The 20,227-nt window shown below is 27.7% G+C and overlaps 1 protein-coding gene across 1 annotated transcript in view; it reads left to right on the plus strand.

The window, feature by feature from the left end:
- Positions 1-20,227, plus strand: part of LOC118200078 (major facilitator superfamily domain-containing protein 6-like) — a 43,282-nt gene that overhangs the window by 21,259 nt on the left and 1,796 nt on the right. The window contains exon 5 of the mRNA XM_085808564.1: positions 821-1,018. Coding sequence (XP_085664690.1) covers positions 821-1,018 — 198 coding nt within the window. The remainder of the gene's footprint in view (positions 1-820; positions 1,019-20,227) is intronic.

Raw genomic sequence — 20,227 nt, forward strand, 5'->3', positions numbered from 1 at the left:
CGCGATTTTAATAATGAATATTTAATTTATTTCTCAATTAAATATGCCTTTAACTGTTGAATATGATGTCAGGTCCAGCATACAGAAGAATTTTTAATTTAGAGTTTATTAAAAGCGTCTCCAAATTAGAGTTTATCTTTTAATAACTATTACACTATATGGTCTCCTTAAGATTAAAATTTCTGGAAATTAGTAGTTAGAAATTACAATAAATATAGTATTTTACATCCAGTCTTAGTTATCTAAAGTAGATAAATAGTTCTCTCCAGAAATAATAAACTTGGAAAGGTGACTTTTTTTGCAAACTATCTTAAAATTTTGATAATAATATAAATTCTTCCAAAGTTTCTTAACAGACTTTTTCTCATTCATTAATTTTTAATAACTAATTTTTCATATCTAATATTGTGTTAATTAGATTTCTTAGCCTTAGTAAACTATAATTACTGTACAGCATCAATAAACTCATTTCTTGAAAGTTACACTTTTTTGTGCGCCATTAAAATATTTTCGATTGTCGTTTTTTACAGCAATAAAATAGTTTGATACAAGCAATAATTGGTGGACATCACATCTCCCCATTTCTTATGAGAGGAAAAAAAATAATGCCATATTTACAGATAAAATAAGGATACTTAGAACATTATAATTCTTTCTTACAATGCAAAGTCCTCTTAAAATCTATAGTTGGATTTAATATAATTGTATGCAGAATTTATTTATTTAAGTTATTTTAACTTTTATTATTTATTTTATTTAAAAAAATTCGGTATTCTTTGTATACCATACAAATGTTAGTTTTATTTTCCTTTTTCTGCAGGCCAAGGATCCGGAAGCATGATTGGTGGAAGCCTAATGAGTGTTTTGGGATCTCGACAAGCTTTCAGAGTGATGGGTGGAATTTCGGGTTTAGTCGCTCTTACGTATTCTTTTTTACATTTAGTTTGGCTTAGAAAAGAAAGCGCGCAGCCTCAGTCAAGACGAGCTTCAATAAAAAGCTTCGGTAGCCACAAATATGGTAAGATTTAGAATATATTTTCGTACTTTCTGTTTTAAATTAACCGTCATTCTGATGTTTATTCTGAGACATGGTATTTAGAAACAAATACTATCGAACTGAAAAAAAAAAAAAAAAAAAAAAAAATGAAACTTATTAGCACAAATACTTGTTTCCAAATAGTTTGCGAATTGAAATGATTTGCTGCAAATTAAACATTTCGGACCATAACAATGCTGACCATGAGCACAAATACATAAGCGCGATCCAGAAACACTTACGAATCAAATAAGACGGTTGAGTACAATCCTAGCAGCAGCGTCCTTATTATTATATCTCCCACTCTGATTATTATAGCTTAGTTACAAAAACTGAAATTGTACTACAACAACTGCATCACGCTGCGAAATCGTTTCAGAAACCAAATATGCTAATATATTATTCTTTCTATCATTTCAATACAAATCTTTTCCTCATGAAGAATTGGCTTTTTTATAACCTTGTTGTTCTCTTGCCTATCTACCTTTTCAGCTGAAATGAATATCGCTCCGTCAATTTTACAAAAGCATTTAAAACAATTACCATCGGTAAGTTATACGGAGACATTCCAGGCGTACACCAATGAAAGATAAATGTAAGCAACATTTATCTTTCATCGCAACATCTATCTTTTATCATTACAGTATAGTGCTCTAGTTCTCGTTTTTTACAATCTTCTTCAGTGTCAAAAGCAGGTCCACCAGCCCCCGAGTGCTAAGGTCTATGTGTTCAGAGTTCAGTCCAGAGTTCGAATCTCGGCGAACAGGCTGGTTGCGTGGTGGTTTATTGAAAGCTTTACTTTGGGTTAAAGATAGTAAAATAAAGGCAAATATTTATTCTGACAGTCAGGCAATATTAAGCCAATTGACAAGCATAATATCTATAATAAAATATATTAGAAATTAAAAAGGTACTTTCAAAGACGAGGAGATTACATTGGATCCGAGGGCATCAAGTACCCACTGGAAATGAAAAGGCTGATAAATTAGCAAAATCAGGAATATATTCAAACGCTGTAATTCAATGTAATATTCTGAGAAGCTACATTATCTTACTGGCTAATTTAAATTCTTTCCAAAAGTTTCAGAAAAGAGATATTTCTCAGATTTCTGTCTGAATCAAATAGTGACAAATCATGGTGCACTCCTCAGATATCTTCATAGATTTATTTAACCTGAAAGGTAACTGCTGCTCATTCAGTTGTGGAAACACATTGGCGGACGCATTTCATGTGATTATAGAATGTCCAAGCATAAACGCAGAAACACTAAAACTGTTTCCACAACCATTATCCGAAGATAAGTTAACCCTTTGCGGTACAGTGTGTCCGGTCTGGACACACCTAAAAATTTCCTCCTGTACACACAGAAAAATTGAATGAAAAAGGATTTATAGGTTACTTTGAACCTTCTTTATTTATAGTAGATGGCAGCTCAACACAAACCAGTCCATATATTTTAGCCATGTTTAGTTTTTTAAGACCCTCATTTTTCAAAGAAATCTTCCAGAGTTTTTTATGGTATAAAAGGAATTGTTTGAAAAGAAATTTCTATGTTATTTTTTTGGCTGTATGCCAATCTCCTTATTCTATATCAGTTTTAAATTTTTACCTTGAAATGTTGCCTAAAATCAAAAGGCGAACCCTAAGTGTGCCCAGACCGGGCTCACCGATAATCTAGGACAACTGAGAAACTGTATTCTTTGTTTCTCCGCATCTCATCGGTCAGTTCATTGACAACAATGCTCGGTTCAGCACTCTTTTCGAAGCTCTATTCAATCAATGTGCCCACAGAATTAAAAGATAAGTACTATCTTCACAAAATTTTACATGTGTTCTCCTCTAGGCCTAATCAGACTGCCTGCCTTTTTTTTTTTTTTTTTTTTTTTTTTAATCAAAACTCCAACTTTAAAAGGTAGCGTACCGGAAAGGGTTAATAAAGCTTATGTGTATGGACCGAGGAAGATCTGCCATCTCGAAGCTTATGGAACTTATTTATTTCAAAGAAACTGAATTATAATTATCAATCAGTAATTGTTCTAACTGTATCTTGTATTTTTGTTATTATACTCTATTCATGTGTAGCTAATTATTGTATTAATATTGATTTCCTAGAAGTGTGAAATTTACACTGTATTGTTTATTGAATTATTATTGTCTGTATAGCAATCATAGTATTACCATTGTTTTACTATAAGTGTGAAATTTACACTGTTTGTTTATTATTTTAATTAATATCGTTTGTTTAAATAGTAATTATTCATTAGTATCCTTTTCCTAAAAATGTGAAATTTAAACTGTATTGTTTATGATTTGAATCATTGACTGTTTGTTCAAATTTAATTTGTATGAAGTAAAGATGTTGGCGAGGTCAACACATTTCTAGTCAGGGAACTCTAAAAATTTAATTTTGCCTATGGACAATTGGGGTTTCATTCATATAAATTTGTTTATTATTTATTTTTATTAGTCCAATTTAGTCCATTTTATTAGTGTCTCTGAAGTACTATTGTTTTCGTTTTGTGATTTTGCGTTGAATCACTATAAACGGCGAATCACTTTTCAAACTGTTGCTACCAAACCTGCATTATATTTGAAGAAATTAAATAATGAAAAATCTGCATAAATGTATGCATATTTCTCGCATTGTGATAAAACAGCGGAACACAGAGCCATCGAATTTTGAATGACATAACCCTCCTACGAATATGGCATGTGGAAGACCAAATTTGGAATTTGTTTTTTATCGATTTCATTTTTTGTAAAATTTTAACGAATTTTTGATTAACAAACTCAAGGATTTCAAAGCCAGCAATGGCAACGTTGTACAGAAAAAACTTTTTTATCTCTAGTGCGCGAGACTCTGTATCGGAAATTCTAAAGGTACGCTCATTTTGAAACTATTTTGCGATATTGCTGTTGAACTGAATTTTATGGTTTAAGTGCGAAGAACGTGATTTTTAATAAATATATGTAACACACAAAATGTTAAAAAAACGCCCCTTTAAAATTAATTTAAAATCTGAAACATTTTTTTTTTTTTTTTTTTTCATATACCTTAAGAAGTATTCAAAATTTCGTCTATGGTTCCAATGATACCTCTGCTAATGAGATGAGGATCGGACTTCCCATTTCGTGCTTCAACTTCACTCTCTTGTTTGAGGATAAATGCTACCATTCCACGGATTGCTGCTTCGATTCAAGTGTATCGTAAGCCACCTAGGTTTCGTCGCCTGCGACAATTAAACTTAAAAAATCATCATCTTCCTCACTGTGCCCCTGAAGGATAGTTAAAGCATTACTTAAACGCTTGGTTTTGTGCCCCTCTGTCAACATTTTCGGTACCCAGATAACTTAAGCATTCGCTCAATTTCATACAGAACACTGATCATCATCAGATAATAACAAAATCGAAAACCGTCTGCGTCAACTATCTGCACCAAATCTTGAGTAATGACAGAAGGTCGCCCACTTCGTTCATCATCACAAATATTCGTGCTTCTATCTTTAAAAGCCACTAACCCATTTCGTACCATTCCATCGCTCATATTTTCCCCGTACACTTCACTAATCTGCCGATGAATTTCAGCCACGTTCACGTCTTTAACACTAAAAAAAAATGTAAAAAAAAAAAAATAATAATCACCGATAGTATTTCACAGTCGGCAGGATTCTCAAATCGGCGGAGCAATTTTAAATATTTAAATTATTGTATTAATATTGATAACAATAATAATTCAAAACAAATAATAATTCAAAACAAACGTTAACATGGTCAAAAGTTTCCGTAATGGCGCGCCCATTGCTTTCTAACAGATGTAGGTAAATTGCGCGCAAGCGCGAAATGCCAACCGCAGCAGAATTTCAGAACGGTACTCACTTTGAAAACATGCCTCGTGCAGTAAATAATATTTGCTATTTGCTTTCCTTTCTGGTGTAGCAATTTTAATAGCCAGCAATATATTAAAATACAGGGTACCTCATTAAATTAGATATTTTTCAAAAATACAATAAAAGAATTGGCATGCAAAGACTTAGCAAAGCTGCAGGTATTTGGGAGGAAGGCATAAGAATAAATTTCAGTTCAAAATTTTCATCAACAGATAAGATTGTTAACACCGCATTATAAGAGCAGTCGGAAATAAGATTATTTAGTACAACGCGTGTAACCACGGGTAATAAGTTCCAAAAAATCAAGGATAACAGTGAATGTGATATGAATCAGAACATTTGCGCGTAGTTAAGATAAAGTTTAACTGGTAAATTATGCAGGCAAGACATTATCAATATTAAATAATATAGTAATAAAGTTTTCGGTGCACAAAAATACATGACATTTTCTTAAACGAAATAACATAAAATAGTATACTATAAATCAGAATGTATTCTCTGTCATGATAAGAGATTTTTGAAATCTTAATTTAATGTGGAAAAACGCGTGCAAGAGATGAAGATATGCAATTCTTGTACTATAGGGCATAAGATATTTGAAACAACAGCAAAAATAAAAATATTCATTTTCATAGCACTAATAATTTCCAAATACTTGGAACACCATTAATGTTTTGGGACCCTTACTGTGGTACTTAGAACTTCAAAGAATAATACTGTTGCAATAATCGATTACTAATGAAAATAAGGAGAATATGAAAGGCAACAGTGGAAGAAATTATAAAAAATTATGGGTACGGAAATTAAGATAAATCAATACTCTGTAATTACTCATAGCCACCAAAGAATGCTGGTAGTTCAACCTGGATTCGATCCTAGGTGAACAGACTGACTGCATAGATCGTTTTCGTGGGTTCGCCCATGTGAAACATAAATACAAGCCATTTCCCTTTAAAAAGTCCTCCACAAAGACATCCTTTCTATCAAGCAGATAGCTCTCGTGTGTTTTGTCATATTCAAATAACATAACCATTTATGACCATCATACAAATAAGGCTACACAAGGAATATTTTCATTTCCCGTATTTAGTTTCATCGGTTCCAGACGATCACGCATACGTTTTAAATCGTTCATTTGCACTTCGAAACTAAAAAGCTATCTTTTTTTCACCTCTCTGCTGATACAAACCATACTGGGATATGACTGTCTAACGCTGATTTGTTTATATCTGCGAGCATATTATGATGCTACTAATAACATAGCTTTCCATCAGAAGCTCTTAGTTTCACATCTTGCTTTAAAAAACTTAAAATTTACAAATTGTCGGAATAGCAAAGATACAGCGCTGTCATTAAAATTGAGGCCCACCAGCGGCCGAGCGGTAACGTCGCTGAACACGGGTAGTTCGGTCCGAGGTTCGAATCCCGCGAACGGGCTGGCTGCATGGGTGTTTTCGTGGTTTTCCCCATGTGTAACGTGTACACGAGCCAGTTTCCCTTAAAAAGTCCTCCACGAAGGCATCCCTCCCTTAAGGCAGATAGCCCTCGAGTGCTTTGCCGTAATCTAATAAACCAAACGAAACCATTAAATTTGAACTAAAAACTATCTTATTCTCAAAACATCTGTACTTGTGATAAGCGTTTACGTGGAAAACGTACTTTGATATATCAAAATACATCAATTTCTTAATTTTATATGATTTTTTAAGTCTCCAAGTTTATGGGAGGATGATCGAACCAGGACACTCTTATTTTGAAGGGAAATATTTTTAAAATGAACAAGTTTCTTTTTTCACTTAAATGTAAACAAAAAAAAAAATAAAGAAAATGAAACTTTAAGGAAAATAAAATGATCCCTCGAAACAGGGGGTATATTCTGATATTTTTTTTTAAATATGATCGAATCCAAAGGGGGGATGTTTCGTACCTCCTGTTTTTCCCTAAATTTTCTAAAGACACTCAAATTTTTTTTAAAAATAGATAAAATTTTAAAAAACATATAAAACTAAAGGGTGTATTGACACCCCCTTAAACCTTTTAAAATGTTCACTCAAATTTTAACAAAAACATAATTTATTCTAAAATATTGAAAGAAATCCAGGGGGGGAATATTTCCCACCCTGAAAAAATATAAAAAATTATCATACATAATTTCTATTAAGAGCCGCACACATATGGTCTAATAATTTAATATGAATTCTCTCACTATGTCTTTTAATAAAATGCTTAGATAATTCTTTATATAATTCAGGTTTACACCAATCAACTTTATTTTCATTTTTATTTAAAAAATTTTCACTAAGTGCCTGGTATTTCATGATTTCATTCCAATCAACTATATCTTTCAATTCTTCAATAGTATTTTCCGATAATTTTTGATATCTAGAAACTAATTTCATATTTAATTTTTTATAAGTTTGTAAAATACAATTATTACTTAATGTCTGATATTCTGATATGTTATCCCAATTTACTTTATCTTCATTATCTAAAATAAATTTTTCAGATAATTTTTGAAATCTAGATATTTTATCCCATTTAATATCATTTTCATGCATAATCATAAATGGTTTACTTAATTTCTGATAAGCTGATATATTTTCTCAATCTACTCCATCTTTATATTCGCTAATGAAAGGTTCTGATAACTTTTATATCTAGATATCAATTGCCAATCGACTGCATTTTCAAAATTTCTAATTAAATTTTCACTTAAAACTGTGTTTTTAGAAACTTCACCCCAGTTAACATCCATTTATTAGGATGAAAATTCTTTGGATTTACGAATATATTTATATCCATTTAATTGTCAGGAATTTAAATATTATGTACCTTTCATCATCAGCATTTAAAAACTAAAAGAAAAAAATGTGTATCCGTTATTTTTGCTCAGAAAGACTGTCGAGCATGAAGAAACTATCAGGAAATATATATTTTTTTAATTCTTCTTTTGAGATATATAGCCGTCAACATCTCTTATTATTTGCTGATTTTTTTAGATTGTGTATTAAAAAATATAAAATAATTACAATTTTTTCTAATTGTGATAGGAGATAAATAAAAGTTGTGCGATATATAAATAACAGACGCGTTTTTCGTTCTTTCCCTAATAAACATGTGTTTTTTATTTTTTTCTGTTACGCAATCATCATAAACAACAGGATTTTTGTGTGAAGGATCTAAATAATCAGCTGTTATAAATTCATTTAAATCTGATAGAAATAACACTTCTTCTTTTTTATATTTATCATAAAAAATTAATATTTATTTTTTATTTTTTAATTTCTTAGTTTTAAGATACGAATTAACCATCTCTTTCAATATCTTCAATGAAAGTACATGTTTCTTGTTATTTAGAATATTTGGGTTCATTTATATGTATAATGCACCAAAATCTAATCTTAAATCTTTTGGCTTTTCAAAGCCATTAATAAGATTTAATAATAAATTTGTTTTACTACATCCGGATGGCCCTTCTATAAATAATCTGAATAGATGTTGTGTTAATAACGGATGTTGATTAGTATCAGGTAATTCTTCTGGTTCCGTATAATCTTTAATTTTTATCATTTATTATGAGCAAAGTTATCACATCGATAGTGACCAAGAGCTAATGCATGTATTCCATCTTCTAAAATATATCTTTTATCATCAAAAAATGATAATGCTAATTTATTTTTATAGAATATAATTCATGACTCATACTTCTAATGAGATTCACTGATCTATAGACATCGATTTTTTTCTAATAAGCATTTTTTATAATCATCAAATGAAACTGTGCGTTTAACTACACATTTCTTAACTCCTTTTGATTTCTCAACTATTTCTTCTTGAGTTTTATTTGCATACATTTTTTTATCTTAGTCCAACAAATTCTAATAACAGTTTTCCTTGATTTTCATCTTTCATTTTTCCTAATACTTTTTTATTTTAATGGTATATTAATTTCATTAATTTTAATGGTCTTTAGGATAATCTGATGTATCAAAATAATCAATCATTCTTTTCATATCTTCATAAAATTTTCTGTTTTAATATCATATGTTAAACTATCCGTATCCATATAAAGTAATGTAAGATCTTTATATTTAGGTTTCATTTCATTATAATGAAAAGCATACATTAAATATCTTGATAACTCTAAAATACACATTCCTATATAAATCGGTTTATCTAATGTTATTTCTGTTTTATTCATATGTATAGCTAATAAATTTTCACTAAATAGTGTTCTTCCTTTAAAATTTGGTTTAGCAATTTTTTAACTTGATTATAATTGGTGCATTATCTTATAGCTATTCTTTTTCGAACATTTTCAATGGTTTTACCACACGGTGCATTATTCATTAATTTATAAAATTATTTCTCAAAATCATTAGTTGCATTTTTTCTCATTTCAGTATTTAAATCGATGTATTTTTTAGCCAATCGGATTGATTAAATTCTAAAACTCTATGAACATTTTTAAATTTTAAACCCATTTCTAAATATTGTTTCAAGCTTTTATAATGTATAACATAATTATTTTTATCATAAAAAGTTAATAATTTTTCGGTTTTAGACCCATTAGGTTTTTTCTTTTCTGGAGCTAATGGTAAATCTGAATGATAATCATGTAATTCTTTTGGATATTCTAAATCAACTTCTAATATCCTTCCTTTTTTAGAATTATCTGGACAATTAAGATCATATTCGTTTACCTATTTAAATTGCCCATAGGGTGAATATTGAGATATAGCCCAGCCATATAAATTATTAGCATCTAAATACATTAGATAATTTGATTCTTTACTAGAATCATAGTCTGCCATATATTTATTATTTGCTTTCGCATATCTATTACAACATTGTTAAATTCCCTCTTATTCCTTTTTCTATCATTAAAAAAATGTTTGGATCTTAAATCAAATCTAATTGAATTTCAGTATTTTTTGACACGACTGTCCAATCCCCATGACAATCCAGGTGTTGTTTAATACCAAGCTGGATCTAATTTGTGTTTTTAAGCAAACATCTCTAAAATTTTCAAAAATATCTGCTAATATTAAAACATCTGTTTTGACATATAGTTTTGAATATTGTCCTAAATTTTTAATTTTAAAAGCTTTCCATACATTTTGAGCATGTTCGTAATCATCATCAGATATACCACATTCATTTAATGTACTATAAAAACATTCTTGTGATGGTAATTTAGTTTCTTTAAATCTTTCTGCAGAATCCATATAATCATAGGGATAAACACCTTTTCTTGTTATTAAATCTAGTAAATTTTCAGGAAAATGTTGTGCAGTTTCTTTAAAAACAGATTTCAAAGAATTTGCTCTTAAATATTTTTATAAATCATCTAGACTTCTCGGCATAAATCTAAATGAATCTATAAATCTCAATTTTAAATATTTTCCAAATTTTTTAGAAAAAGATATATATTTTTCTTCTCTATTTGGAATAACATGTAATCGAGATTGATTGAAATCAAGTTCTTTTATAAATAAATGGGAATCATATCCAGATAAATTATGAATAACTACAGGTATAAAGCTTGGAATTTTATAGTTCAGATTAACATGATTTATGTGCTGTACCCCTATGATTTCCAGTTAAATGGCAATGATCAATTACTTTTTTAGAGTCTGGTAAAATGTCTTTTTCACATATATGACATTGATAAGTTGTTTTGAAATTATTTTCATCAAAATTTATCATAGATTTAATATTTTTATATTTTTTCTTGTATCTTAATAAATTTTTCAATTTTAATAGTATCTTTTCTTAACATAGTGATGCATTTTTTTTAAGCATCACTTCCATTATAGTAAACTGGTGGTTTAAAATAGTCATTACTGTATTTAATAAGGAAGTGAATAAGAATGTTTATTCACATTTGTTTATTAATTTTTTCATCACTAAGATTATATTTATTTATCTTTTAAAATATATTTATACTTTCCATTATCTATTTCTTCTTCTGTTAAAGTATTACAAATATGTAATAAATGATATTTATATCCAGCACTAGGATTTGACTGGCAAGTGCCTGTTTTCTTTAATAAACATTCAAAATCTGCATAAACGATGGTAATCTCATGGTTCGATTATAACTTACAAATTTTATTTTATCTTTTAATGGCATTTTAATTTTACGTGCTTCATTGGTTTTATAATCTTTTTCATGTTGTTTAAATTTTTCTCTTGAGTGTAAATTTAATAAACATCTATCACACCAAAATAACTGGTGCTCGCCCATTTGTGTTCTTACTAATCTATTAATATTTTTAATCCAACAATAATGATCATATTCATCATCCTTAAGATATAGTAAAGTTACATGTTTGTCTAATTTATTTTTAGTATAATATAAGCATATAAAGTTCTGATTCCTCATATCCATACACATTTACAGATATATCATTCTGTTTTTCAAATTTTGAAATTTTATCTAGAGAAAGGAAAATGGATTCCTTTGAAATTTAATTCATTTTCATATTGTTTATAATTTGTAACTCTTTCCGGATGAATTGCAGATAAAATAGACCACATGAAACATTTATCATCACAATTTTTTACATTTATAATGGCTACTTTATTTTTAAGTACTTGAGGTAATTCCATATAACTACTTCCTTTTAATGGTTCATTTTTATTTATTGCCAGTTCTAGATATCTTAATTCATATAAACTCCAACCTGAACCGGAAGCTTCAAAATCATCTGCCTCCTTTATTATTTTATAACTCGCTTCTTTACAGAATTCTTTTAAATCTGTATTCATTACTAATATAATTTTTATGCGTAAATTCTGTAAAGTTTTCAAATGCATCGTTAATAATTTTTTTATAATAACAAAATAGTTTTAAACTTACTTGTAAATGTTTATGATCCATTAAACTTTCTTTAACTAAATCTTTAACAATATTATTTTTTCATTTAAAAATTCTGGAATATAAAGTCTATCATATATATTTTTAATAGTATAATATGTTTTCAATCTAGCCTTAAAACTCGATTAAATGTTTTGAACTTCATTTTCACTAAGTAAAATACCATTTCTATGTTTAAGACTTCTTAAATGTTGACTTTTCTTTTTGGCTTATAATATAGTCCACAAATGTTACATTTTATTTGATTAGGTCTAGGCTTTTTGGTTTCTGAAAGTATATCTTTATCAAAAGGAAATAAATTCAAAAAATTTCTTTTTTGTATATGATCTATGATACACTGAATAAGATCAGGTTTGTTCAAATGTTCAAGATTTTTTAAATTAAAACTTTTACAATACTCTAATAGTTCTCTTTTTGTTTTAGATTTTAGATATGATTCATCATCAAATAAAACCGTTTTATGCTTTGTTGATCTTAGATGATTCTTTATATATGATTTTTTAAAATATTCACCACAAATATTACATTTTATTTTTAACATTCTAGGTGTTTTCATTTTTGAATATTTTCGCTGAAAGGGAATTAAAATATTCTTTCCTTTTCATTTGTTCTGTTATATATTGAATAAGTTCACGTTTTTTAATTTTGAACATTCACGAATATTATTATTTTTACAATATTGTTTTAAATTTTTAACAGTAATCATAGACGTCTCCATTTATTGCGCAGAAATTTTATAAATGGTTTGCGTTCGCCAAATCTACTGGACTCGATGGATATGATAATTACTTCTTAAATGTCTTTGTTTGTGATTAAATGTACATTGTTTTCCACAATCACAATCATATTTTCTATAACTAATTGCTAGTTCACAAGTTTTGCAAATACTGTCACAGTTCAATTATCCATGATTTCGATGTTTATAAAAATCATCTAGTGATTTTATAATTTGACAATGCGTGCATAATTTGGTCACTTCCATTTGTTGGCATACAATTTTTTAAAGGGAATTAAATTAATACAATTTTTTTGATAATGTAGAAGTTGCAGAATCTTCATATGTCAAATCTTCTTCTGAAGATAGTAAACCACAAGAATATAATGAAATATATCGAAATTTAAGAAAATTTAATGTTGAAATTGAAGATGGAAAAATATATTATCTTCCTGATTTAACTATTTTAAAAAGAGATACAAAGGTAGATTGACATATTTCAATAAATTACAAAGAATTTACAAAAGAGGCTGATGAAATGTTGGAAAAATCATTAAACTTCACCTGTTATAGAAAAAAAAATAATTTCTTATATATTCTTTAAATTTAAATTTATAATTATTTTAACATAAATCATAAAATTACTAAGACATACGAACCAAAAAAAAATCTGGAATTCTTTTTTAGACTCCTATAAGTGAATACATTAGTTTTAAAAAGAAAAGAGAATTCCCAGGAGTTCACTTACAAAAATTGCTTTGAAAGAATTCTGCGTTGAGGTTTCCTGGGATAAAATTAGCAAATTTTCTGAAAATAATAAATTTAAATATTGGAATGGTAAAGAATGGAATAAATTTTTTATTCATGATGATTTCTATATTCTTGCTAAATTGAATATTCGCATTCAAAGTTTCCTATTTAATAATGAGTACTCCAATTTGCAACATAAGGAAAAAGATGAAAAATTTTAAAAATATGTATCTCCTATTCAAATTCGACAAAAAGAAGATAAATTTAGTATTAAATTAGAAGAAAATTATAAAATTGATTTAACTGAAAGTAATTTTCATCAAGTTTTAGGATTTGAACCATTCCCTTAATGCAAACATTGAATACTTATCTGATGATATTTACATTCGTTGCAGTATAACTGAAGGTGTAATACATTGTTACATACAGTTATCTAACTTTCATAATATTCCAATATAGTAATTTTACTGCCATAAATTCTTTCTAATAAATAGAATGTGAAAAAAAAAACTTAGAGAGGCATTAAAGCAATGAATTGAAAAAGTAAGATTAGATCAAAAAATCAGAAAAAGTAAAGATGATCAAATAAGAGAAAAATTAGGAATTCAAAAAAGCATTGGAAGAATTTCATAGCACAGTTACAAAAGAGATCGAGAAACATGAAATGTCAAACAAAGATATTGTCAGAAATATTGAAGATGCTTTACAAAATATATCATTTCCTCCCTTAGAATTAAGACCTGAAATTGAATATGATTTAGAAAATTTATTTCACCAAAAATCTACAACAGGAACACAAACTAGGCTTAAAGGAAATAATATATTAGATCCTTTTATTGATGCAGGTGTTGATGAAAAGCTTATTCAAGACAAAGGATTCAGATTACCTAGTGAACTTTTAAATGAAAATATAGAAACATTGAAAGATGTGATAAATGAGGCAAAAATTTTGAAAAAAGAAAAATCTCAATAATTAGCAACTTCTGGGTCTGCTATTTAGAGAACAAAAGACCCATCTATCAGAGAAGGCCATGAAGAATAGAAAAATATTAGTAGACACATTTTTGATCATTTGAATTTGTACATAAAACAATTAAATAATATTCTTCAATGGAAAGAATCTCAACAAAAGACGTTTAAAGGTTTAGATGAGTTAGATATTTTATCAAATTTAACAGATAAAATAACCCCTAAAGGACCTAAGAAAATATTGAATTAAATAATTTTATTGTTAACTATGTAATTAAAAAAAGGTATGTCACAAGCAGATGTAAAAAAATATTTTAATCAGTTTTTAAGTCCTAGTAAATGAGTAATTATATAAAAAGAAAGTATATTTGAGTGATAGTCAGATAAATGAATTGAAGTCTGCAGGAGAAGAAATAACTCAACAAATAAATAAACCCAAAACTCCAAATTATGATTTATATTTAACCAAAAAAAATCAAACAACTTGATAATGGTAAAAGAATTACTGTAAGTAAAACGCAACTTAAATCATCTAAAAAATATAAAGATGGCAGTTCATTATTATTTGATATTTCAAAACGAATTAAACAACCGATTTTAAATGAACTTATGAAATATATAAATATGCCTAATCTACTTGAAATATTAAAAACATTTAAATTTGGATCTGGAAATTGGAGCTTGGGAAGCTAAAGTGTTAGATAAAATTTCAGGACATGGAATTTATCAACCTTATGAAGATAATTATGGATATGGGTTGAAAAAAAACGTGGAACATTGAGATAACTGACACAGGAATATCCGATCAAACGATTTATGAAAATATGAAAAAGGATTTAGTGGGGTTTATACATTAGATTCATTACCTGAAAAAAATAAGAAATTTGAAAATTGGATTATTAATTTCGATGTATCAAAAGGCCTGGGTACGCATTGGGCTTGTTATTATAATGATCCAAAATACGAATTTGCTGAATATTTTGATCCATTTTGTGAATATATATTCAACAATATCAGATTAAAAAAAGATTGCATTCCTAAAAATATTAAAACTTTTCTTATTAAATCGAATAAAAAAACCCAAATTGACCATAATGATAGTTTTTTACAAAAACAGACATCTGTAAAATGTGGATTATTTTGTATGAAATATATAAGAGAAAGAAATAAAGGTAAATCATCTAAAAAAGTATTATCTTTATTTATGCCAAAACCTAGTAATTATAATGAAAAATTTGTTCTAGAAAAGTAGACTTTTTTCATTTGTAATAAATGGAAGTAAAAAAATTATACATATTTTTAAAGAAATAAACGGAAAAGGTATTATAGCTGTTATTAGAGGAGGAAATCTTGGATACGTAGAAGATAAATTTAATCCTCCTGAAATGCATATACTTGGCTATCAATACTGTGGACCTTATACAAAATATAAAGAAAGATCAGAACGTGGTGATCCTAGAATCAATAGAGTTGATAAAAAACATGATTTTGCTTATAGTTAAACAAAAGATAAAAATGAAAGACATGTGGCAGATTGTGAATTTTTAGAAGATTTAGATAATATCCCTAATCCAACATTTGGGGGCAAAATAGCCAGAGGTGTCATTAAACCTATTATTAAAGCAAAATTGAAATTTGGAATGGGATTGGAAGACCTTAAGATTTATTGTGTTAAGTGTAAAGAGAAAACAGATACTAAAAATTATCATGAAGTGACCTCTAAAAATAGAAGGTTAATGGGAAAAAGAAATTGCGCAAAATGTGACAGTAAAAAGAGTATTTTTTAGGAAAAAGGACTTAACTCCTTCACATCCAATCCACCCCACACGGCCCTACATTGAAACAACTGGAACTGCCCGAAAACGGCCGAGATTGTAATCTTGTTTTCTTCCCTCCCCCTAAGATATGCAGTAGCAGGTGCAGTTTCCCCAAATGCATTGTATCAGCTTACTGCAGACAGCTTGTCCTAAGAAATTTCTTATCTTTTGGTTGATCCTGACATTTCGTTGTTATTCTTTTGTGGTACAGTATGCTTTTAAGCTTTAAACAGCAATAAAAGAGCAGTTTAAAAATTTAAGGATTATATTTATTTTTAAACAATTTATTCCTTCCTATAAAAATAATGGAAATAAACAAAACATCAGTCGTGATCATAACAAAGCCAGAAAGGCTTGTTAGTCTGACCTTCAGAATAGTTTTATAAAGAACCGGGTCGAAGGCTAATGGAATCTTTGTTAGAAAGTACAAAGGATGTCATTCGAAATCTTCACACCTATTTTCTGCGTTAACGGACGGGGAGGGGAGGAAATTGCTGTGAAGCTGGAAAACTATTTTGGGCATTTCGGTATTTTGAGGACAGAAGTTAGCGAAGGGTCTGGATTTCAAAGAGATCCAGAAACAGGTTGTTGTGGAATTAATGAAGTCAAAGGAAAAACAGGATGTTCTAAAAAAGATATTGAAGAATTTTTACATACACAAATTGTTTATACAAGATTTAAGCCTTTAATTAGAAAATTGAAAAGGTAAATTTATGTTTCACATATAGATCAATGGCAAGCAGATTTGTTATTTATCAAACAATTTAGTAAATATAATTTTGGTGTCAATTATTTATTAACAGTTATAGATTGTTTCAGTAAATATGCGTGGGCTATACCCATTAAAAGAAAAACAGGTAAGAAGTGACAAATGCTTTTAAAATAATCTCTAAAGAAAGAATTCCTGAAAAAATGCAATCTGATAAAGGTACTGAATTCATTAATAAAGAAACACAAAAATTATTTAAAAATAATAATATACATTGGTTTACAACAGAAAATGTAGAAATAAAATGTGCTATAGTTGAACAATTTAATAGAACAACCAATGAAAAAATAAGAAAATATATGCATGCAAATAATACTAAAAAATATCTTGATGTATTACCGAAACTGCTTAAAAATTACAACAATTCATATCAGAGAACTATAAAAATGACACCTGTAAAAACTAGAAGAGAAGAAAATGAATCCCAAGTATATAAAAATTTATTTAAACCAAAAGTCATTACAAAACCAAAATATAAAATAGGAGACAGAGTAAGAATATCTGTATATAAGACTGTCTTTAGAAGAGGTTATGAAGCTATGACCACTGTAGAAATTTTTATTGTATCTAAAATATTGTCGACAAGTTCAGTTAGTTATAAATTAAAAGATTAAAATGGTAAGGAAATTAAAGATAAATTTTATGAAAAGGAAATGATGAAATATAATAAAAAAGATGATGTATACAAGATTGAAAAAATATTTAAAAAGAAAGGAAATATGTATTTAGTAAAATGGTTAGGATATCCTGATAATTTTAACAGTTGGAAAAATGAAAAAGATCTTTTACCTCTTAATGAACGAATATAGATTTTATAGAAGAAGTAAAAAAATACCTGTAAAATTAAATAATTATGATGTAATAAAAGAAAGACTGAATAATGATGAGGAAAGATTGAATAATGTTGATATATGAGAGAAATTGAATAAAATAATTCTCAAAAGGATCAAGATTTTAAAAAATGTCAAAGTTTCTTTTCTAATAAATGGAAAATGATCATGACTTAACCGATAACTTTTATCATTACAATGATAATAAAGAGAGTAAAGATTTGATGGTATTAGAAAAAGCAAATGTGGATTATAATAAACTAAGTAAATATGAATTTTTTATCCAAAATACAGAAGCAAAAATATTACTTCCAGAGTCTTATATTCAAATAAAAATGGAAATTCTATAGGTAATGTTACAGCAAATTGCGTATTAGGGTTATTTACGGGTAAAAAACTATCAATAAATAATAAAGTCATTAGCATACTAGTGATTATTTTCCTATTGTACAACAAGTTATAAGACTTGGTGAATATACACCTCATTATACAATACAACCCACTGATATGTTTTGTTTTTTCATACGATTGATAATGCCAATAGAGTAAAATATATCATATTAAAGAAGATGGATCCATAACAGCTCAAATGACCATCACTGAAATAACTAATAAATTAAAAGTTGAAGAAAATGAAAACTATAATGAAGGATTTGATAAAAAATGGAAAATGACAAAAGATAGTCAATCTGTTATAATATGGTCACCACTAGATCAAATTTTTGACTTTTTAAAATATTTCAAGAAAGCAATATCAGGTTTTTAAATAAAAATAGAATTTGAAAGAGGAAAAAATAATGAAAATATGATACATACGGATGTTCCTAATCCTGATTATAAAACAGAAATTGACGATTTATCTCTCATGAGTTCATGTTAACTTTAAAAATAATGCAGAAATATTATATAAGTAATTAACTATTAGTCAATAAATCGATAGATATTCATTGGAATCAATGTCATTCATAAATCAAATGTAATTGATAATGTTAAAAGTGGATCATACCTTATAACACAACATCCAACGAAATTTTGACATTATTCGTTATTCCTCGATATTTAGACAGAAATGGAAATTATAAAAAAAATATTTAATATTCAATCATTTAGACATGGAAGAATGTTGGGTTATGGTAAATGGAAAAGTTATTCCCTCTGAAAAATATATAATGGATTTTTCCAATAAACAGTGGAATATACCCTATGAAGTTTTTCTAGAGATTACAGGGAATAGAAATAAACAGGATGTATAACAGATTATACATCATATGGTAAATTTAACCTATTATTCCTTTTGATCTATCACATCATGAAAATTATACAACTGTAGGAAATTTAACATTAAACTTTTATTATAGATTAAAACATGAAACTGCTAAAGGTTGCATATTTTATTTTATTGTTGAAGAAAAAAGAAAACCCAATTAAATATGAAAGAACAAGAAATTACCCTAGTTGATAGTATAATCGTTAAATTTTTAAATTATTTTACTTCTAATAAACGTTTGCTATTTATCCACCTTTTGATGATAAGAGAAAATCTGGGCCACCAGGTCCACATGGTGAAGGTTTTAAATTAACTGATGATGGAAATTATGATATGGATAAAAAAATTTTGAAAAATTGTAAAAGTCCTATAGATGATCAAGATGTTAGCACAAAAATACATGTTTTGAGTGCATTGGCAAATTTAAGAGAAATTGTTGATTTAAAAAAAATATAATATTGATGACAGTTTTTTTTTTTTAAATTTTGTTAATGAAACAGCCGAGAAAATTGGGTCAAAGTATTAAAAAAGAAATGGATAATTATTTACATTCAAAAGATGGAAATGTTTTTGATGCAAGAGATAAGCAGATATGATATATGAAAGATCCAATAAATGAGAAACATGTAGTTAATAAAAGATATTTAGAAAAGAATGCAATAACATTAATGACAAAAGAGAAATATAATGCAAATAATAAAATTATAACAAATGTGGCTAATCCTGTTAATGACATGGATGCAGTTAATAAAAAATACATAGATAAGTTTTATTTCTTTTAACTGTAAATTAGATGGCGAAGGTAATATAATATTTAAAAAGGTTCAAATTTAATGCTTTACGGAAGATTAAAAATTAAAATGGATATGACCATGATATTAACATTTTTATAGAAAACATTAAAAAGAATCATATAAGGATAATAGTTAAAGCAAAAAAAGATTTGGAAGAAAGATCTGTAGAATTTTCTATGGAACCCTTGAACTCTCCCATATCACCATATTTCTATAATGTTACATGTATCTTAAATGGTAAAAAAGATGAAAAATTATCAGTAATTAATAGGCTTAATACTGATTTAATAGTTTTTTAAAATAGAAATTATTTGAATAAATAAATGACAAAAATCCCAATAGACCATTTGGCGAAGTCAAAACATTTTAAAAAATTTTCTATATATAAATAAAGATGGAAGAATTCAATGCACTTAGATCTTATCCAAAAACCCTAAAATTTAAAGATTTAGATCCTGGAAAATATGATCTAATATCATTGAAAAAAATTCAAAGTTTGGAGATTCAA

Source organism: Stegodyphus dumicola, chromosome X1 (genome assembly GCF_044657685.1).
Source record: "Stegodyphus dumicola isolate Sdum_Otavi_A_Nest chromosome X1, ASM4465768v1".
Taxonomy (NCBI): Eukaryota; Metazoa; Arthropoda; class Arachnida; order Araneae; family Eresidae; genus Stegodyphus; species Stegodyphus dumicola.